Source organism: Giraffa tippelskirchi, chromosome 7 (assembly GCF_054371585.1).
Source record: "Giraffa tippelskirchi isolate mGirTip1 chromosome 7, T2T-mGirTip1v1.2.pri, whole genome shotgun sequence".
In the NCBI taxonomy this organism is placed as follows: Eukaryota; Metazoa; Chordata; class Mammalia; order Artiodactyla; family Giraffidae; genus Giraffa; species Giraffa tippelskirchi.
This window is the reverse complement of record NC_137281.1, coordinates 78,509,542-78,532,404: the sequence shown is the minus strand read 5'-3', so window position 1 is coordinate 78,532,404 and position 22,863 is coordinate 78,509,542. Positions and strand designations below refer to the sequence as shown.

The following is a 22,863-nucleotide window of genomic DNA, read 5'->3' as shown; positions in this document are numbered from 1 at the left end:
AAAATGTGGACCAGGGCTCTTCTCTTAGAAGGAAACTGGAAATTCCACTGGGGCTACCACCAACTGGGGTCACACAAGACAAGCGCAGTTCCTCTTCCTCCTGACAGCCCTGCTGTTTCCTGAAAAAACTAGTTACTTTCGGCCGCCTACTGACTTTCCCCCCGGGTCTTGTCTTCTCCAGCTAAATCTCTCCAGATTCTTTGACCATTCCTCATATGGTGTGTTGGAAGCCCTGCCACGTAATCCTCCCTTGTTCTGGGTTTTCGGTAATCCCCCTCTGTGGACAGCATTCCAGGAGAGGAGGGTGGTAGCCGCCCTCATCCTAGTCCTTTGCAGCTGAAGGGGTGACAGTTTCTGTCTAGGTGATCGCTGTTGGTCAGCCAGGGAGAGGGAGACTGAGCAGCCCCCAGCTGGCTGTCTCACTTTTGAGCGTTCTTCAAAGCAGACAGCATGTTTTTGTTCTCAACTGACAGGGCACACAGCTTTGCCTTTTGCCTGGATATTTCTTCGTGCCCTCAAGCTTCCTGATGTGGGCATTCCCTATTTCTTAGCTAGATAAAGAATCAAGGAAAAAGACAGCAGTGTCTTCCAAATCACTTCATCCTTAAGATTTGATCAAAATGCCAGATTTCTGAAATTTTACTAGACATCTGTTAGTTTCTAGCAGTTAAAAATGCATGGATCCTTTTTTCATTTACATTTTTATTGAAATAATTATAGATTCACATGCAGTTGTAAGAAATAATAGAGAGATACCCCTTATATACTTTTCCCAGTTTCTCCCAATAGTAACATTTTATAAAAGTGAAATAGAATATCACCACCAATATTGATGTTAATGTAATCCACCAACCTTGTTCACATTTCCAGTTTTACTCATACTGAATTGTTTGTGTGTATATTAAGTTGTATATAATTTTATCACCTGTCTAGGACACAAATTTTTTTAATTTAAAAATTTTTTTATATTAGAGTATAGTTGATTTACAATATTGTGTTAGTTTCAGGTGTACAGCAAAGTGATTCAGTTATGCATATACATATATCCATTCTTTTTTCAGAATCTTTTCCCACATAGGTTATTACAGAATATTGAGTAGAGTTTCCTGTGCTGAATACATCTATTTTATATGTAGTAACACTACTATATATGTATATATGTTAATCCCAAACTTCTAATTTATGCTTCCCCCAACCTTTCCCCTTTGGTAATGATGTATGTTTTCGAAGTCTGTGAGTCTGTTTCTGTTTTGTAAATAAGTTCATTTATATCATTTTAAAAAATTCCACATGTAAGTAATGTCGTATGATATTTATCTTTCTCTTCCTGACTTACTTCACTTACTATGATAATCTCTAAGTCCATGATGCTGCAGATGGCATTATTTCATTCTTTTTTATGGCTAAGTAATATTCGTATATGTGTACCACATCTTCTTTATCCATTCCTCTGTTGGTGGATATTTAGGTTGCTTCCATGTCTTGCTATTGTAAATAGTGCTGCATTGAAAACTGGAGTGTGTGTATCTTTTTGAATTATGATTTTCTCCAGATATATGCCTAGGAGTGAGATTGCTAATTCAAATAGTAGTTCTATTTTTAGTTTTTTAAGGAGCCTCCATACTATTCTCCATAATGATTGTACCAATTTACATTGCCATCAACAGTATAGGAGGGTTCCCTTCTCTCCACACCCTCTCCAGCATTTATTGTTTGTGGACTTTTTGATTATTGCCATTCTGACGGATGTGAGATTATACCTCGTTGTAGTTTTGATTTGCGTTTCTCTAATAATTAGCAATGTTGAGCATCTTTTCATGTGCTTTTTGGCCATCTATATGTCTTCTTTGGAGAACTGTCTATTTAGATCTTCTGTCCTTTTTTTTATTTTTGTTTTTTGCTGTTGAGCTTCATGAACTGTTTTGTATATTTTGGAGATTAATCCCTTGTCAGTTGTTTTGTTTGCAAATATTTTCTCCCATTCTGTGGGTTGTCTTTTCATTTGTGTATTGTTCATTTGCTATGCAAAAGCTTTTAAGGTCCCATTTGTTTATTTTTGTTTTCATTACTGTAGGTGGTGGATCCAAAATGATATTGCCATAATTTATATCAAAGTGTTCCGCCTATGTTTTCCTTGAAGAGTTTTATACTATCCAGTCTTCATTTAGGTCTTTAATCTATTTTGAGTTTATTTTTGTGTATGGTTAGAAGATGTTCTGATTTCATTAGAACATGCTAATGAATGTTTTAATTTCCTTCTTTTACATGTAGCTGTCCAATTTTCTCAGCAGCACTTTTCCATTGTATATTCTTGCTTCCTTTGTCATAGATTAATTGACCATAGGCACATGGGCTTATTTCTGGGCTTTCTGTCCTGTCCCACTGATCTATATTTCTGAATTTGTGCCAGTGCCATACTATTTTGATTACTGTAGATTTGTAGTGTAGTCTGAAGTCAAGGAGCTTGATTCCTCCAGTTCCATTTTTCTTTCTCAGAATTATGTTGGCTATTTGGGGTCTTTTGTGTTTCCATACAAATTTTTAAATTCTGTTCTAGTTCTATGAAATATGCCATTGGTAATTTAATAAGATTTCATTGAATCTGTAGATTGCCTTGGATAGTATAGTCATTTTGATAATATTGATTCTTCCAATCCAAGAACATAGTCTGTCCATTTGTTTGTGTCATCTTCAGCTTCTTTCAGCAGTGTCTTATACTTTTCAGAGTATAGGTCTTTTGCCTGCTTAGGTAGGTTTATTCCTAGATATTTTATTCTTTTTGATGCAATGGTAAATGAGATTGTTTCCTTTTTTCTTTCTGATCTTTCATTGTTAATGTATAGAAATGCAGCAGGTTTCTGTATCTGCAGAAATAAAAAATTTACAGATTTTTGTATCCTGCAGCTTTACTGAATTCGTTGATGAGCTCTAGTAGTTTTATGGTAGCATCTTTATGATTTTCTATGTATAATAACTTGCCATCTACAAACAGTGACAGTTTACTTCTTCTTTTCCAGTTTGGATTCCTTTTATTTCTTTTTCTTTTCTAATTTCTGTGCCTAGGACTTCCAAAACTATATTAAATAAAAGTGGTGAGAGTGGACATCCTTGTCTTGTTCCTGATCCTAAAGGAAATACCTTTAGCTTTTCACCATTGAGTATGATGTTAGCTGTGAGTTTGTCATATATGGTCTTTATTATGTTGAGGTCATTTCCCTCTATGCCAACTTTCTGGAGAGTTTTTATCATAAATGGGTATTGAGTTTTATCAAGAGCTTTTTCTGCATGTTGAGATGATCATGTGGATTTTATTCTTCAATTTGTTAATATGATGTATCACACTGGTTGATTTGTGAATATAGAAAAATCCTTGAACCCTTGAGATAAATCCCACTTGATTATGTTGTATGATCTTTTACTATGTTGTTGGATTCAGTAGTATTTTGAGGATTTTTGCATCTATGTTTGTCCGTGATATTGGCCTGTAATTTCTTATTTTGTGAAATCTTTGTCTGGTTTTGATATCAGGGTGATGAGGGCCTCATAGAATGAGTTTGAGAGTGTTCCTTCCTCTGCAATTTTTTGGAATAGTTTTAAAAGGATAGGTGTTAACTCTTCTCTAAATGCATGATAGAATCACCTGTGAAGCCATCTGATCCTGGACTATTGTTTGCTGAAAGTTTCTGAATCATAGTTTCAATCTCTTGTAATAGGTCTGTTCATGTTTTCTATTTTTTCGTGGTGCAGTCTTGGAAGATTGTACCTTTCTAAGAATTTGTCCATTTCTACATTGTTCATTTTATTGGCATATAGTTGCTTGTAATAGTTTCTTATTATCCTTAGTATTTCTGTTGTGTCCATTTAATTCTCCTTTTTCATTTCTAATTTTATTGATTTGAGCCCTCTCTTTTTTCTTGAGTCTGGCTAGAGGTTTATCAATTTTGTTTATCTTTTCAAAGTAATAGCTTTTAATTTCATTGATCTTTTTGGTTGTTTTCTTTGTCTCTATTTCATTTATTTCTGCTCTGATCTGTATGACTTCCTTCTTTCTACTTACTTTAGACTTTGTTTTTCATTTTCTAGTTGCTTTGGATGTAAGGTTACATTGTTTGAGACTTTTCTTGTTTCCTGAGGTAAGATTATATTGCTATGAACTTCCGGCTTTTGCTGTGTCCCCTCAGTTTTGGGTTATTGTATTTTTATTTTCATTTGTCTCTAGGTATTTTTTGTCTCCTCTTTGATTTCTTCAGTGATCCATTGGTTGTTTAGTAACATACTGTTTAGCTTCCACTTGTTTGTTTTGTTTTGTTTTTTACAGTTTTTTTTTGTGTGATCAGAGAAGATGCTTGATCCAATTTCAATTTTCTTAAATTCACCAAAGCTCACTTTGTGGCCCAGCATGTAATCTGTCCTGGAGGATGGTCCATGTGCACTTGAGAAGAATGTATATTCTGCTTTACGATGGAATGTTCTATAAATATCAATTAAGTTCATTTGGTCTAATGTGTCATTTAAGGTTTGTGTTTCCTTATTGATTTTCTGCCTGGATGTTCTGTCCATTGATGTAAGTGGGGTGTTCATTTCCCCCACTATTATCGTGTTCCTGTTGATTTCTCCTTTAAGCAATTGCCTGTATATTGAGGTGCTCCTACATTGGGTGCATATTTATTTACAATTGTTATATCTTCTTCTTGGATTAATCCCTTGATCATTATGTAGTGTCCTTCTTTGTCTCTTGTAACAGTCTTTATTTTCAAGTCTGTTTTGTCTGATAAGAGTATTGCTCCTCCAGATTTCTTTGATTTCCATTTGCTTGGAATACCTTTTTCCATCCTTTTAGTTGCAGTCTGTATGTGTCCCTAGATGTGAGTGTATCTCTTATAGACAACATATATATGGGTACTTATTATTAATTTGTTTATTTTTGACTGTGCTGGGTCTTCATTGCTGCGTGGGCTTCTCTCGAGTTGCAGCAAGCAGAGGCTACTCTCTAGTTGTGGTTCGTGGGCTTCTGATTGTGGTAGTTCTTGTGGATTCTTTACCACTGAGCCACCAGGGAAGCCCTGGATCTTGTTTTTTTATCCATTCAGCTAGTCTGTGTCTTTTGGTTGGAACATTTAATCCATTTACATTTAAGATAATTATTGATATGTGTGTTCTTATTGCTGTTTTGTTAATTGTTTTGGATTTGGTTTTATAGGTCATTTTTTCCTTTTCCTCTGTTTTTCTCTTCTAACCACTCCAGTATTCTTGCCTGTAGAATTCCATAGACAGATGTCTGGGGCTACAGTCCATGAGGTCACAAAGAGTTGGACATGACTGAGTGGCTAACATACTTCCACTTGTGATTTGATGACTATCTTTAGTGTTTTGTTTGGATCAATTTTTCTTTTCTATGTGTATCTATTGTAGATTTTTGGCTTGCAGTTACCATGAAATTTTGATATAGCATGCTCTCTCTCTCTCTGTCTGTCTGTCTCTATATACACACACACACAAGATTGTTCTAAGTGCTGGTCTCTTAATTTCAAATGCATTTCTAATGTCTTGCATTTGTACTCTCCTCTTCTCATGATTTCTGGGTTTGATATCATATTTGTGTGTGGATGATTTCCTACTTTTTACTGTATGTTTGCCTTTACTAGTGAGCTTTCTCATTTGTAATTTTCTTGTTTCTAGTTGTGGCCTTTCTTTTTTGTCTAGAGAAATCCTTTTAGCATTCATTGTAAAGCTGGTTTGGTGGTGCTGAATCCTCTTAGCTTTTGCTTGTCCATAAAGATTTTGATTTCTTCATTGAATCTGAACAAGAACCTTGCTGATTAGAGTATTCTTGGTCATATGTTTTTGCCTTTCATCACTTTAAATATATTGTGCCACTCCCTTTGGGCCTGGAGTACCATCATTACTCCGAATTCTTTTTCAGGTTGAGTGCCTATCTTCACTTCATTTGTTCTTCTCGGGTTTTATCTTGGAACATATTTCTTCGCATATCATTTTATCTAATTTTCTGTGTTTGTGGCCTCTGTTCCTCAGGTGTCTCATTATGGTTTCTTCTTTGGGTATAGGCTTTTTTTTGGTAGGCTTAAGCCTTTTTTGTTATGGTTGTTCAGCAATTAGTTGTGATTTCGGTGTTTTCATGAGAGGAGTGTAAGCTCAAATCCTTCTACTCTGCCATCTTGTCTCCAGCTTTTTTTTTCCCCTTTGTGCTTACAGTCTTGCTTGCTCAGAGTGCCAGATGCAGAGACCTTCCACCTGGCCCTTCAGGCCAGAGTTCGTAGAGTGGAACCACCACACTCAACACCTCAGCTCTGGGACACTCCTTAGGGCACAGACATTTTTAAGTTAAAGGATTCATAAAAATGTCATCTCCTTTCTTTTAGGCTATCATCTGACTCAAATTCTCAAATTTTTGCTAGGAAGAGTCTGTTCTCCATCCTGCCTCAGAAAAGTGGAACTGTATCCATGAATGGAATTTTAATAGTAAAACTAACATATTACATCATATCTGAAATTATCCCATAATTTACATGGTGGTATCTATCCCAATGATTTGCCATTAGCCAAATGAATCTAAGTGCTTAAAACAGCAAGCCTTTAAGATGAGTCTTACATTTATTAAAGGGCACTCTTCGGTGATAAGCCTGAGTCCCCTAGAAAGGAATTAGTGACTTGTGTTTCTTTTTCTTCATTATTGTCAACATTGATGGGTTACCTAGGGTCAAGCACTTGAAATGTTTGATCACAAACAAAAGTACTACAAGAAGTCAGATAGAATGACTGAGTCAATAAAAGGAGAGGAACAATTTTATTGAATACTCCCTTAAAGAAATGCTACCAAAAAGAGAGGAAACTCTCCTTAGAAGGATTTCTAGTTCTGAGCCATAATTCAGAATGAAATTGGTTTAAGGGGAAAACAAAATTTTCTCACTTGAATAGGTTCTGCTCTGTTCATTCTTGAACCTCAGAGTTTCTTAGCTATTTGGAAAGGAAATTGATGTGAATTGAAATTGTTGTATATGTAGTATCACTAGAGTGATTTTTATTTTTATTTTTTTAATTGTTCTCTTAGTTAGAATTAGAATTTTGAAGTCTAGGATAAGATGAGAGCTTATTTTCCCATGTTTTGAAAAAGGAGCAGAGATTGAGCAAATGAGAAATACTGATATGAGAGCCCTAAATTTTTCAGATACATATGAGTTGTATTTTACCTTTATAGTTTTTAAAATAAATTTTAAAATTGTTATATTCTAGTTGCAGTATCCAGTTTATTGGGACCATCTTGAATTCTGTGATGGATTCAGAAAACTTTTAGACCATTTACAATTGGATAAAGTGAGTACCTTGAAACTAGTTACTCACATGTGATTTTAATGCAACATTTACGTCATTGTCTGGTGTTGTCTTTTATTTTTTAATAACAGCTCTTTTGAGCTAGAATTCACATACCATATAGTTTACCCTTTTAAAGTGTATAATTCACTGGTTTTTAATATATTCAGAGATATGTGCAACCATCACAACAGTCAATTTTTGAACATTTTTTCCACCCCAGAAAGAAACCCCATACTTAGCAGTCACCACCCTTCTTCCTCCCTGGAGCCCTGTCTGTGGATTTGCCTGTTATGGATATTTTATATAAATATAAAGATGTAATTTGTGGTCTTTTGTGACTGGCTTTTTTCACTTCACACAAGATTTTCAAGGTTCATCAATGTTGCAGATTCTATCAATAATTCTATCAATAATTCCTTTTAATTGTTAAATAAAATCCCATTGAATGGATAAAACACATTTTATTTACCCATTCATCATTTGATTTGTTTCCATTGGTTAGTTATTATGAGTGATGTTGCTATGAACATTCTTACACAAATTTTTGTGTAGACAGATGTTTTCAGTTCTCTTGAGTACATGTCTGGGAGTGGAAATACTGAATTTCCAAATTAAAATTTGTTTTCTTAAACAGAAAATGCAAAGTAGTTTCATTTTCTAATATAATCTGTGAATAATGTTTTGTTAACTAATATATGCACCGTGTATTTTTTCTTGACAGGGCATAGACATTTCATTTAAATACTGTATTTCCTAAGCTTCTAACTGCTGTAAATATTTCAGTCTAATGACTGGTGATAACATTATATTCTGTTCAGTTCAGTTCAGTCACTCAGTTGTGTCCAACTCTTTACGACCCCATGAACCGCAGCACGCCAGGCCTCCCTGTCCATCACCAACTGCCGGAGTTTACCCAAACCCATGTCAATTGAGTCGGTGATGCCATCCAACCATCTCATCCTCTGTCGTCCCCTTCTCCTCCTGCCCTCAATCCTTCCCAGCATCAGGGTCTTTTCAAATGAGTCAGCTCTTCGCATCAGGTGGCCAGCATATTGGAGTTTCAGCTTCAACATCAGTCCTTCCAATGAACACCCAGGACTGATCTCCTTTAGGATGGACTGGTTGGATCTCCTTGCAGTCCAAGGGACTCTCAAGAGTTCTCCAACACCACAGTTCAAAAGCATCAATTATATTCTGTAGTTGGTGATAATTAAAACAATTTTTTGATACTTCAAGATAAGTCATTGTTTTTAGGATCCTTCTGTTTGGTTCCAATTAGGTTCATCTCTTTGGGGCTTCTTTGGGAGGCTTTTTGGCTCAGAAGTTTGCTGAGTACACTCACAAATCTCCCAGAGTCCATTCCCTCATCCTCTGCAATTCCTTCAGTGACACCTCTATCTTTAACCAAACGTGGACTGCAAACAGGTAAGAATGTAAACATTCAACCAACAGTTTTGTTATTTTCAGTGGAATTAAAAATGTTGATGTTTGGTTTTTTGAAGCATTAGGGAGGGAGGGGCCATATATACTTTTGTTTTCTGAAACCATCCTGGCTTTTAGCTTTAGAAACAGTCACCCTTGAAAAGAAAAGACTTGAAAGAATTCTAACTTCAGTGGTTCCTGTTACTCTAAATCATTGTCTGGCTTTGTTTATTATAGTTCATATGCCTTTACAGTTTCCCTTCAGTGCATATCTCACTGATACTGTGTTCTGCTTGCTCCACTTAGTATTTTGTGTATGGAGTTCTGTGTAATGACTGTTACATTTTTTTTTAAGGCCTTCAGCTTCTCTCAGTTTTTCACCAGTTTCTACTATAAACCTTTGCATGTAAATTACTTTTGTTCCTCTCTTTCTGGGTTATTTCCTTGAGATAGGTTCCCTGAAATGGAGAGACTGTTCAGTTTGCTGGCACTTTTACAACATTAGTCCACTTTTTAGAAAGATGGAGAGGGCAGAATGCTTTGCAAGGCAATCAGTGGGGTACCTGCTTTCTCTGAGCCATTCCTTCATTGATTTTATCATTTGAATTAGTTTTATAGATGTCTAATGGTACCTTAAAGCTGACTTCACTATATTTCTTTCATTGCTAGCAAGGCTAGGCTCTACCCCCCAAAAGCAGCCTATTGACTTAACTTACCTGAGTGATCAGATTGGTTTTCAATAAATGTTCTAGGTAAACATTGTTCTCATGGTTTTCACAACTATTTACTGTTGCATTCTGATTTTTTAAAAAATGTTTCCTGATGTTTTCTCACTTGTTTACTCAGCATTTGTGCAGCAGTTTCTTGTATGCATTAGACAGATACTTCATGTCCAGATGATGCACCAAAAGTCATTCTTTTTGATGATTTTTTCATGTTGTTTTGATTGTCACAAGCCAAGACTTCCCCCACTTGGTGTTCTTGCATATCAGGAATTTTTTATCAGATGTCTGAGTACTTACTATGTGCCACACAGAGGCTTCAGGGGTGAACAGAGCCAAGAGGATGAGCCCCGCCCCCCAGCCACACACACACAGAAAACACCCAGGCAGCATCCCCTTTAGAAGTTAAGAAGCTGTTGGATGGGTTGGAGTAGAGAACTTAGATCACTGAAGGCGACTGAAAGATGGCCAACTGGTCCTTGTAAGGGAAGTTTACTGAGAATGTACATCAGAAGGTGGTCTGTACCTTTTATAAGTCATTTTCAGCATAGATTTAAAAAAATTCATGTTTACCCTATATAAGGGCTCCCAATGTAATTAATGGAGTAAACCCTAACAAAAGGTCACATATAGAAATACATGAAGATTGAATTGCCTTGAATTAGCCCAAGAATCCACTAGTAGCAATAGTAGGTATAATAACTCTGTGATTTTACCATTTTGAAATCTATCCTTTAATGTTAATCAAAAGGTGATATAAACCTTAAGGTTGATATGGTAGGGGTTCAGTTTTCCACAAGTAGCTTAGCCATTGAAAATAAGACCACCTAGAAAATAAAATCTTGGAATTATCAGAATACCTATCTCAGTAAAAGCATTTTGAAATATTGTTTATAATTATTCCAAATCCTCAAAAGTTTGATCATATGAAACCATAACTCTTTGGGAACTTGAGAAAGCATTTATAAAAACTAGATGCTTCAAAACTAGCTCTTTGAAGGAAGAGACTAGGTTTTTTAAATCTCTAAATCCCAAATGCCTAGCTAATACAGAGCTTCAGTATTGAATGAATACTTGCCACGCATGTATAGTCTTGTAAGTTTAAATGATCAGGTTTTTTTTTTGTTTTTTTTTTTACAGCTTTTGGCTGATGCCATCATTTATGCTTAAAAAAATAGTTCTTGGGAACTTTTCCTCTGGCCCAGTGGACCCTATGATGGCTGATGCCATTGATTTCATGGTAGACAGGGTAAGGATCATGACCTTGGGGAGGGGACACCTTGTCCTGGGAATTTCCATGTCTTCTTGGTTCCTGAGAAATACCTGTCTCGCTCAGTGTGTATTAGAGGTGTTTGTTAAGCATTTTTCTATATTAACTTTAATATATCCAGACGGTTATTATGGCTGCTGAGTAATTTATCAGAATCATTTGGGGAAATTTAAAAAATACAGATTCTAAGGCCTCACACTAGACCTTGAACTGGAATCCCTTGCCGAGGGCTCTGGGAACCTGTTTTTACCTCACTCCTCCACTTCTACCTCCCCAGGTAAGTGTGATGGAGCAGGTTTGTAGATGTGCATGTAGGAACTACTGGATAGATGATTTTTTCTGAGGCCTCTTCCAGCTCAAAGATCACTGAAATGTTTCTCCGTCTTCATTGAGCTTCTGGAATGGGCTTGCTGCCCACAGGCACCTGGCTGAAAAGGCAGCTCAGGCTGAGTTGTGGAAGGCCAGGTGTCCAGAACAGAAAAATATCACCACTTCCAGGGCCCAGTTATGGTCTAAATACATTATGTCTCCCCAGTGGTTAACTTACTGACCCCACCACACATAATGCCACCTTTATAAATAGGATATTATCTGTGGATCTAATGTAAATGTGAAAATTTTGGAAAAACAAAATTTTGAATAAACTTTACCTGTGTTTTTTCCTGCAGCTGGAAAGTTTGGGTCAGAGTGAACTGGCTTCAAGACTTACCCTGAACTGTCAAAATTCTTATGTGGAACCTCATAAAATTCGGGATATCCCTGTAACCATTATGGACGTAAGTTTTCTTTAAGTAAAACAGATGCTTTACCTTTTTTATATGTATATGTCAAGATCCACCTTACAAATCATTTTACGATTTTTCAGTGTTGCTTCAAACACTGCCTTGAATTTGTTTTTACCACCTGCCCCCCACATAGCTTTCTCAATTTCAAAAAAATCTTTTATTGCTTATCCTGTATTTTTCCTGGAAGGAATAACACCATTGAAATAAAAATAAATTTAAACAAACATGATAGTCTTTACCCATTTTGGTTTGCTTTGCTATTCTTTATAAGCTATTACAAATCTGGGCAGCAAAATGAAGGTGCCAGAATTCCATAAAGTGTAGTTAACACAAAAGCTTGCTTCTTACATGTTTTTTAATTGTAGTAAAATACACATAACAAAATTCACCATTTAAACTACTTTTAAGTGTACAGTTCAGTAGCATTAAGTATATTTATAGTGTGATCCAACTGCCACTGTTATCCATCTCCAGAACTTTCCATCATCCCAAATTGAAACTCTGTACCCATTAAACAATAACTCTTCATTCACCGTTCCCCCTAGGACCCTAGTAACCTTTGTCCTGCTTTTTGTCTCTATGAATTTGCCTGTTATAGGTACCTCATATAAGTGGAATCATACAAATATCCTTTTGTATCTGGCTTGTTTCACTTAGCATATTTCCAAGCTTTATCCATGTTAAAGCATATGTTAAAAAATATCCAGTTATCCTCTAATTAAAAATAAATTTAAAATTTTTAAAAATCATTCCCTTTTACAGTTGGATAATATTGCGCTCTATGTATATACCACAGTCTGTTTATCCTTTCATCTGTTGATAGACATTTGAGTTGTTTCCACCTTTTGGCTATTGTGAATAATGCTGCTGTAAATATTGGTGTGCAAATACACATTCAGGGTCCTATTTCCAATTCTTTTGGGTGGTGCATACCTAGAAGTAGAATTGCTGAATCATTTGATAATTCTGTTTAACTCCTAGAGGAACTGCCTTACTGCCTTCCACAGGGGCCATACCATTTTACATTCCCATTAGCAGTGCATAAGGTCTCCAATTTCTCCATAGCCTCGCCAATATCCTTGTTATTTTCTGTTTTCTTTTTTTTTTTATAGTGGCCACCCTAATGGATGTGAAGTGGTATCTCACTGTGGCTTTGACTTTTTATTTTAATCATATAACTGTTCTGTCTCACAATAGATTTATTCCTAAATGCAAGTAATATGGTATTTAAATTAAGAACTGATTTTTATCAATTATTATGAACATGTACAATAACTTAACCATTTTCTACTATAATTGCTACATTCCAACATTCCCCATGACACAGAGTAAGCTTGTCAATACTCTCAAAGAAATATATGGTCCTCACAGTGGATTTGCTCTGCCTGCACTTTCAAAGTTATGTTCACCACTCAAGTACATGGTCACTTAAAGTGTCTACAAGTTTTAGCAAGTTGGAGATGCACCTGTCTTTATTTTCATGTTTTTTTTGTTTCTTTTATATTATTTGAATAATTTTTGCATGGGTTTGAACATAAATTTGTATGAGTATTATATGATTCTTGAGTCATATATTGCAAACTTTCAACAGTGGCTCCCCCAGGAAAGGGTCTGGACTTTTTATCTTGTATTCTTAATTTTTTAGAAAATTATTTTCATGGAGCATATCATACATATAACTGTTTTAAAATTAATACTAAGTTCTTTTGGAGTTTCATGATCTTTTTGAAATTGGTGTTTTCAGTGATTGTTTGCTATTAATGTTCTGTTAATTAACTATCTTTGAGGACAAATGAAATTCATGGTAGAATTTTTTTCCCCTAAACAATGCAAAAGACATTTGGCAGTAAAATCTGTGTTTTTTACTTTGGAGTTAGAGTCACAAGGGATGAGCAGAAGGGGGCAGCCCAGGCTTCAGAAAGGTTCAGCAATGTCTCCTGAAAGGAGTGCTTGGGGGGGGACACTTTGCTTAATGTGAAAAGAACACATTGAAATAACAGTTTTGTCCTCATGTTCTTTTAAAGGTGTTTGACCAGAGTGCACTTTCAACTGAAGCTAAAGAAGAAATGTACAAACTGTATCCTAATGCCCGGAGGGCTCACCTTAAAACAGGAGGCAATTTCCCATACCTGTGTAGAAGTGCAGAGGTGAATCTCTATATACAGGTAGGCCTTAGGTTGGAACTCAGAGCATTTTGAATCCAGAGTCTATGGTTTGAAACATAAAGCTTTTTGGTGGTGGTGGAGAAAGAGAACTACAGAATTCTCTGTAGGAATGAAGCACTAACTTGATAAAGGTGGTCTACATGAATAATTTATAGAATTCAAGCATATTAGAGACACCTGGATGACTATCTGCCCACCCTCTCTTTTCTATGAACCACAGGCCTGAACTCACACGCTGAAGTAGCCATTTGGTTCCATGGGACCTTGGCTCCCAGATTCGAGGAATTCAGTCAGAGCAGGACACAAGACTTAAAACAGAGTCAATCTGAGTCCCATGAAGTGACTTTTTGGTCTAATTTTAATGCATTAAAACACACACACGATCTAACACACACCACCTCTTCAGATACCTAAACTGATATTAGAATAGTGGTGAGAAATGGCTGCTTTGCAATTTGGCAAATAGTATCAAGAGCCTTAAAAAACCAGTCATGTTCTTTGATCCTGTCATCCACATGTGGCTACAGATCCTAAGGAGAGGATTGTAAATACAAAACAACCTGATTCCCAGAAACAGTCATTATGATATTAGAACAGCAGAGGATGGGAAGGACCTGATTCATAACAGCAAAGGAGAAGGGTAAACACCTGCTCGAGAAGCAGCATGCTGCAATTTAAAATGTTAGTAAGAATATGTAGTTGCCCAGAAAAACTGGTTACATAATGATCTTTGACTTTTTTGTTTTCTAATTTCCCTCTAGTTAGTATGTATTACTCTAATTTTTTAGTGTTTATATATTTGTTTTTATAGAGGTATAATTGGTTTTTTGGGCTTCCCTGGTGTGTCAGATGGTAAAGCATCTGCCTGCAATGCAGGAGACCCAAGTTCAGTCCCTGGGTCAGGATGATTCCCTGGAAAAGGGAATAGCAACCCACTCCAGTATTATTCCCTGGAGAATTACATGGACAGAAGAGCCTGGCAGGCTATCATTCACGGGGTCGCAAAGAGGCAGACACAACTGAGTGACTAACACATACATAGTTGGTTTATAATGGTAGTTTCACGTGTTCTATGTAGTGATTCAACATTTTTAGATTACAGATTATATTCCATTTAAAGTTATTGTAAGATATTGGCTATATACCCTGTGATGTACAGTATCTCCTTGTGGCTTATTTTATACATGGTAGTTTTTACCTTTTAACCCCATACCCCAATCTTGCCCTTTCCCTGAGTACTCTATAACTTTAGAAGTAGAAATTATTAATATACGACAGTGATGTTTAAAATAATCATTCTGCATTTCTGCAGATACATTTGCTTCAGTTCCATGGAACCAAATATGCAGCTATTGACCCGTCGATGGTCAGTGCTGAGGAACTCGAGGTGCAGAAAGGCAGCCTTGGTGTCACTCAGGAGGAGCAGTAGCTGTCAGTGACGAACGGTCCAGCGTGTTTGTACAATCAGTGACATCAGTGCCCACCAGTCGGCCTCTTTTCAGCTGGTCAGGTTCACCGGTTATCACTGTGGAACTAGGACTGATGGTCATCTTCGTGACAGGCGGCAGCTCTTCTAAGCCAGTGTAACTATTTCCTCTTCAGTTTTTTTAGCTTTTGAACTTAAGTACTTTTGGAGACTCCCATTTTAAGAACTGTGAAAATTTTGCTACCAAAAGTATTCACCCACTATGTTTTAATTGTTAATTTCTTAGTTTGGGGGTTTTGTAGATTTTCCTTTTCTTTCTGTCTTCCTCCCTTCCTGTTATTTGCTGTAAATGCTGCACAGCCACGTTATGTATCAGCACATTTGTTTTTTTTATGCTTTCTCGGTTATAACAGTTATTAGAATGCCAAGGCCGTCACCCACTGTTTGCTCTCCTACAAATCAACTACTTCTAATTTCCAGTTAAGCCAGTTGTTTTTAGTTTTGGCTGTTGTCTTTCTACCCATTACAGTCTTTGGAATAAAAATTCAATTTCAGTGAGTTGAATTTTATGATTTTATGATTTTTATGATTATCGCAGCTGCCAAATGGGCTGCCTACACATAGGACTCTGAGAAGCAGACCGTGGTGTTTGCCAAACCTGTGTGACTTTTGGTAAGTGACTCTAAAGCACACTTTGCTCATCGTTAGATTACAAAAACAGTCATTTACTGAGCTGCTGCTCTGGCAAGGTACTTTTCATACCTGCTTTTTGCCCCCTCGGTGGAAAATTTTAAACACACATAGAGAAAATAGTATAATGAACTACATCCCCATCAGCTTCAAAAATTATCAACTCATGGACGGTGTTGCATCATCTCTTACCCCACCCTCACTTTTTCCACACATACTCGTATCACTGGATTATTTTAAGGCAATTTCTGATATCTTATTTCAGCTGTAAATATTTTTCTATGTACCTCCAAGAGATAAAATAATGCTGTTATCACACTTTAAAAAATTCAGCAATAATTCTTTCATACTAATATCTAGTCAGTGTTCCTATTTGTGATTCTCTCATAAATATCTTTTTACAGTTGACTTGTTCTACTTAGCTTCCAAAGTTCATGCTTTGGAAAGACCAGAGCCAACCAAAAAGATCCTCCATGACAGAAGATATTAAGAAGAAATCACAACCAAATGGGTAGGAGGGGCACAGTTGCAATATAGCCAAGTCCTATACCCCCACATACAGGAGAATTATAATTGCAGAGGTTCTCCCAAAGAGGGTTCCAAGCCCCAAGTCAGGCTCCCCAGCCCAAAGGGCCTGCACTGGCAAGATGAGCCCGCAGAGCATTTGGCTTTGAAAAGCCAGCAGGGCTTACTTTCAGGAGTCCCAGAGGGCTGGGGGAAATAGATACTCCACTCTCAAAGGGTGCACACAAAACCTCACATGTTCTGGGTTGCAGGGCAGAAACAGTAATTTGATAGGAGCCTGGGTCAGACCTACCTGCCTCTGAGAGTCGGGAGGCAACTGCAGCTCACGCTAAGGGCATAGACACTGCTGGCAGCAATCTTGGGAGCTCATTCTACCACGTGGACACTGGTGCTGGCAAGTGCCATTGTGGAATCCTCCCTTTAGCCTGGCCCTGGCTCAACAGCCTGCATGCACCACTGCTGGAATGCCTTAGGCCAAGAGTTGAGAAATACACTAGAAGAAATCAACAGTAGAGCTAATGCTACAAAGGAATGGATCAATAAGCTGGAAGATGAAGAAGTGGAAATTACTGAAGCTGAACAGAAAAATAATGAAGACAAAGACACCTCTGTGGCAACATCAAGTGCACTAATATTCACATTATAGAGGTCCAAGAAAGAGAAAAGAGAGCTGAGAACATACTTGAAGTCATAAAAGCTGAAAGTTTCCCTAACTTAGGAACTGAAACAACCAACCATCCTAGGAAGTGCAGAGTCCCTGCAGGATTAACCCAAAGAGAGACAAACCAAGACACGTTGTAGCCAAAATGGCAGAAATTAGAATATTAACCCATTACTGACTGGAGGAGTTTTGCAGAAACTAATACCTGGGCTATAGTGTGTCACTGGTCAATAATATGTTAAAAGCAGCAAGAAAAAAACAATGACATTAAAGGAAGTCCTATAAAGCTATCAGCTAACTTTTCAGCGGACTCCACAGACCAGAAGAGAGTGGCGTAATATGCTTAAAAGTGATGAAAAGGGAAAACCTGCCACAACCAAGAATACTCTACCCAGCAATGCTGTCATTTAGGATTGACAGAGAGATAAAAGCCTTATAGAAAAACAAAAGCAAAAAGAGTTCATACCACCAAACCACCTTTACAAGAAACGTTACAGGAACTTCTCCAAGCAAAAAAGAAAAGACCACAACAAGAATTATGAAAGGAAAAATCTCATCAGTAAAGGCAAACAGTAGAAGTAGGAACTCATCCTCACAGAAAGCTAGTAGGAAGGTTAAAACACAAAAGTAGCAAAATCATCTACATCCACAATAAGCTGTAAAGGGATACACAGAAAAATTAGATGTAAAATAATATCAAAAACAAATGTGAGGAGAGGAGAGCACAAATGCAGAGTTGTTAAAAGGCACTGGAAATTAAGAGTTCAGTAACTTAAAACAGGGCTTTCCTTGTGGCTCAGATTATAAAGAATCTGATCCCCTGGAGAAGGGAATGGCTACCTGCTCCAGTATTCTTGCCTAGAGAATTCCATGGACAGAGAAGCCAGGTGAGCTACAGTCCCTGGGGTTGCAAAGAGTCAGACACATCTGAGTGACTAACACTTTCACCTTATAACAATCATATATGTGTACAATTGCTATATAAAACACTCATGGTAATCACGTACAAAATCTATAATAGGGCTTCCCTGGTGGCTCGGTGGTAAAGAACTACCTGCCAATTCAGGAGACACAGGTTCGATCCCTGATCTGGGAAGATCCCACATGCCACGGAGCAACTGAGCTGGTGTGCCACAACTATTGAGACTGTGCTCCAGAGCCCAGGAGCTGCAACTAATGAGCCCACGTGCTGCTCCTACTGAAGCCTGCATGCCCTAGAGCCAGTGTGCTGCAGCAAGAGAAGCCACTGCAACGAGAAGCCTGCATGCCCTAACTAGAGAGTAGCCCCTGCTCACTGCAGCTTGAGAAAAGCCCAAGCAGCAACAAAGATCTAGCACAGCCTAAAATACATATTTTTTTAAAAAATCTATAATAGATACACAAGAAAAAGGAATTCAGAACACCAGTCATCAAATCACAAGATGACAAAAGAAAGGAACAAGAAAGAACTATAAAAAAAGCCCAAAACAGTTACCAAAATGGCAGTAAGAACATGTGTATCAGTAATTACTTTAAATGTAAATGGACTTAATGCTGCAATCAAAAGTCAGAGTAGCTGAATGGATTAAAAAAAAAAAAAGACCCATATATATGCTGCCTACAACTGAACGACGCACAAACTGAAAGTGAGGGGATGGAAAAAGACATTCCTGCAAATGAAAATCAAAAGAAAGCCAGGGTAGCAATAGTTGTATCAGACAAAATAGACTTTAAAATAAAGACTCTTACAAGAAATAAAGACATTACATAATGATCGAGGAATCAATTCAAGAAAAAGATATAACAATGCAACCAATATAGGAGCACCTAAATACATAGAGCAAATATAAATGGACATAAAGGGAGAAATTGATAGTAATAGAAGAATAATAGGAGACCTTACTACACTTACATCAATGGATAGAGCATCCAGAGAATCAGTTAGGAAACATTGGTTGACATGTTAGGCAAAATGAACTTAGTAGATATATGTACAGAATATCCCATACAAAAACAGTAGAATACACATTCTTTCAAGTGTAAATGGAACATTCTCGAGGGTAGATCACATGCTAGACCAGAAAACAATCCTTGGTTCAGTTCAGTCGCTCAGTCGTGTCCGACTCTTTGCGACCCCATGAACCGCAGCACGCCAGGCCTCCCTGTCCATCACCAACTCCCAGAGTCCACCCAAACCCATGTCCATCGAGTCGGTGATGCCATCCAACCATCTCCTCCTCTGTCGTCCCCTTCTCCTCCTGCCCTCAATCTTTCCCAGCATCAGAGTCTTTTCAAATGAGTCAGCTCTTCGCATCAGGTGGCCAAAGTATGGGAGTTTCAGCTTCAACATCAGTCTTACCAGTGAATACCCAGGACTGATCTCCTTTAGGATGGACTGGTTGCACCTCCTTGCAGTCCAAGGGACCTAAGGAAACTGAAATCATATCAAGCATCTTCTCTGACTACAATGCTATGACACTAGAATTCAAGTTCAAGGGAAAAAAAAAAATTGCCAAAAAAAAAAAAAGAAAATGTGGAGGCACACACAAATGTGGAGGCTAAACAAAATGCTACTAAACAATCAACAGATCACAGAATAAATCAAAGGGGAAATAAAAATACCTAGAGACAAATGAAAATGAAAGCACAACTATCCAAAAATCTATGGGATGGAGCAAAAGCAACTCTAAGAGGGAAGTTGACAGCAATACAAGCTTACCTCAGGAAATAAGGAAAATCTCAGCCTGACTTTATACCTAAAGGAACAACAAATAAAACCCAAAGTCAACAGAAGGAAAGGAACTGTAAAGATCAGAGCAGAAATAAATGAAATAGAGACAAAAACATCAATGAAATCAAGACCTGGTTCTTTGAAAGGGATAATATTGATAAACCTTTGTGTGTGTGTGTGTGTGTGTATGTGCTCAGTTGTGTCCAACTCTTTGCAACCCTATGGACTGTAGCCCACCAGGCTCCTTTATTCATGGAGTTTTCCAGGCAAGAATACTGCAATGGGTTGCCATTTTCTACTCCTGAGGATCTTCCCAACCCAGGGATCCAACTCAATCTCTTGTGTCTCTTGCATTGGCAGGTAGTCTTTACTACTGTGCCACCTGGGAAGCCCTGGTAAACTTTTACCCAAACTAACCAAGAAAAAAAGAGACAAGACCCACAGCAATAAAATCAGAAATGAAAAAGGAGAAGTTGCTACAGACACCACAGACATACAAAGGATCATAGGGAATACTAAAAATAACTGAATGCTAATAAAATGAACAACCTAGAAAAAATGGACAAATTTCTAGAAATATACAATGTCCCCAAACTGAACCAGGAATAAACAGAAAATATGAACAGATAAATTATCCATAATGAAATTGAATCAGGAATTTTTTAAAAATCCCAACAAATAAAGTCCAGGATCAGGTGGCTTCACAGGAGAATTGTACCAAAGATTTTGAGAAGAGGTAACACCTATCCTGAAACTATTTCAAAAAAATCATAGAGGGAGGAACACTTCCAAACTCATCCTATGAGGCCAACCTCACCCTGATATCAAAACCAGACAAAGATGCCACACACAAAAAAGGAAAATTACAGGACAGTATTACTGATGAATATAAATACAAAAATCCTCAACAAAATATTAGCAAACCAGTTCTAATGATACATATAAAGAATCATACAACAAGATTAAGTGGGATTTATCTCAGGGCTGCAAAAATTTATCTCTACTCACGAATCAATGTGAGATAGCACATTAACAAATTGAAGACTAAAATCCATAGATCATCTCAATAGATTCAGAAAAAAATTTTGATAAAAATTCAGTATCCATTTATGATTTAAAAAAACTCTCCAGAAAGTGGGTATAGAGGGAAACGTACCTCAACATGATAAAGGCCATATATGACAACCCCACTAGTAATATCATGCTCAACAGTGAGAAGCTGAAAGTATTTCCTCTAAGATCAGGAATAAGACAGGCATGCCCACTCTCACCACTTTAATTCTATATAGTATTAGAAGTCCTAGCTGTAGCAGTCAGACTAGAAAAGAAAATAAAAATAATCCAAATTGGAAAGGAAGAAGTAAAACTGACACTATTTGGAGAAAACATGATACTATATATTAAAAATCCTAACGATACCATCAGAAAACTACCAGGGCTCATCAATGAATTTGCTAAGATTTGAGGACACAAAATTAATATACAGAAATCTGTTGCATTTCTATTCAGTAAGAACAAACTATCAGAAAAGATATTAAGGAAACTGTCATTTACCACCACATCAAAAAGAGTAAATAGGAATAAACCTACCTAAGAAGGTAAAAGAACTATACTCATAAAACTATAAGATACGGATGAAAGAAGCTGAAGACGACACAAACAGATGGAAAGACAGACCATATTCATGTATTAGAAGAATTAATACTGTTAAAATGACCAAAATCCACAAGCAATCTACAGATTCAATGCAAACCCTATCAAAATACCAGGGCATTTTTCACAGAACTAGAATAATTTTAAAATCTATATGGAAACACAAAAAGACCCCCAAAAGCCAAAACAATCTTGACAAAGAAGAACAGAGCTCATAACAGCTCAACATCAAAACACACAACTGAAAAATGGGCAGAAGACCTGAATAGACATTTTTCTAATGAAGACATGCAAATGACCAACAAGCACATGAAAAGATGCTCAACATAATTAATAGAGAAATGCAAATCAAAACTACAATGAGATATCACCTTACACCTGTTATAATAGCTATCATCAAAAAGTCTACAAATAACAAATGTTGGAGAGGATGTGGAGAAAAGGGAACTCTAGTATACTGTTCGTGGGAATGTAAATTGTTCAGCCACTATGGAAAACAGTATGGAGTTTCCTTAAAAAACTAAAAATAAAGCTGCTATATGATCCAGCAATCCCACTCCTGGGTATGTATCCAAAAAAGTTGAAAACTCTAATTTGAAGACACATGAACCCCAATGTGTCCCCAAAATCTCAAGCCGGCCTTCAGCAATATGTGAATCGTGAACTTCCAGATGTTCAAGCTAGTTTTAGAAAAGGCAGAGGAACCAGAGACCAAATTGCCAACATCCTCTAAAAATGATCATCAAAAAAGCAAGAGAGCTCCAGAAAAATGTATATTTCTGATTTATTGACTATACCAAAACCTTTGACTGTGTGGATCACAATAAACTGTGGAAAATTCTGAAAGAGATGGGAATACCAGACCACCTGACCTGCTTCTTGAGAAACCTGTATGCAGGTCAGGAAGCAACAGTTAGAACTGGACATGGAACACCAGACTGGTTCCAAATAGGAAAAGGAGCACGTCAAGGCTGTATATTGTTACCCTGCTTATTTAACTTATATGCAGAGTTGCTGCTGCTGCTGCTAAGTCGCTTCAGTCGTGTCCGACTCTGTGCGACCCCATACACGGCAGCCCACCAGGCTCCGCCATCCTTGGGATTATCCAGGCAAGAATACTGGAGTGGGTTGCCATTTCCTTCTCCAATGCATGAAAGGGAAAAGTGAAAGTGAAGCCGCTCAGTCGTGTCCGACTCTTAGCAACCCCATGGCCTGTAGCCTACCAGGCTCCTCCATCCATGGGATTTTCCAGGCAAGAGTACTGGAGTGGGGTGCCATTGCCTTCTCCATATGCAGAGTAAATCATGAGAAACGCTAGGCTGGATGAAGCACAAGCTGGAATCAAGATTGCCGGGAGAAATATCAATAACCTCAGATATGCAGATGACACCACCCTTATGGCAGAAAGTGAAGAAGAACTAAAGAGACTCTTGATGAAAGTGAAAGAGGAGAGTGAAAAAGTTGGCTTAAAGCTCAACATTTGGAAAACTAAGACCATGGCA

The 22,863-nt window shown here is 37.3% G+C and overlaps 1 protein-coding gene across 8 annotated transcripts in view; it reads left to right on the top strand.

Annotated features, from left to right (window-relative positions):
- The window catches only part of SPG21 (SPG21 abhydrolase domain containing, maspardin), a 32,569-nt gene extending 16,883 nt beyond the window's left edge, over nucleotides 1-15,686 (top strand). For 4 of the 8 annotated variants that reach the window (XM_081506084.1, XM_081506082.1, XM_081506083.1 and 1 more), the window contains 6 exons: nucleotides 7,252-7,332; nucleotides 8,612-8,757; nucleotides 10,617-10,725; nucleotides 11,415-11,522; nucleotides 13,556-13,696; nucleotides 15,009-15,686. In XM_081506084.1, the coding sequence (XP_081362210.1) occupies nucleotides 7,252-7,332; nucleotides 8,612-8,757; nucleotides 10,617-10,725; nucleotides 11,415-11,522; nucleotides 13,556-13,696; nucleotides 15,009-15,125 (702 nt within the window). In that variant the 3' untranslated portion in view covers nucleotides 15,126-15,686. The remainder of the gene's footprint in view (nucleotides 1-7,251; nucleotides 7,333-8,611; nucleotides 8,758-10,616; nucleotides 10,726-11,414; nucleotides 11,523-13,555; nucleotides 13,697-15,008) is intronic. The other 4 variants (XM_081506089.1, XM_081506086.1, XM_081506088.1 and 1 more) reach the window with 1 other exon arrangement.
- Nucleotides 15,687-22,863: the final 7,177 nt, after the last annotated feature.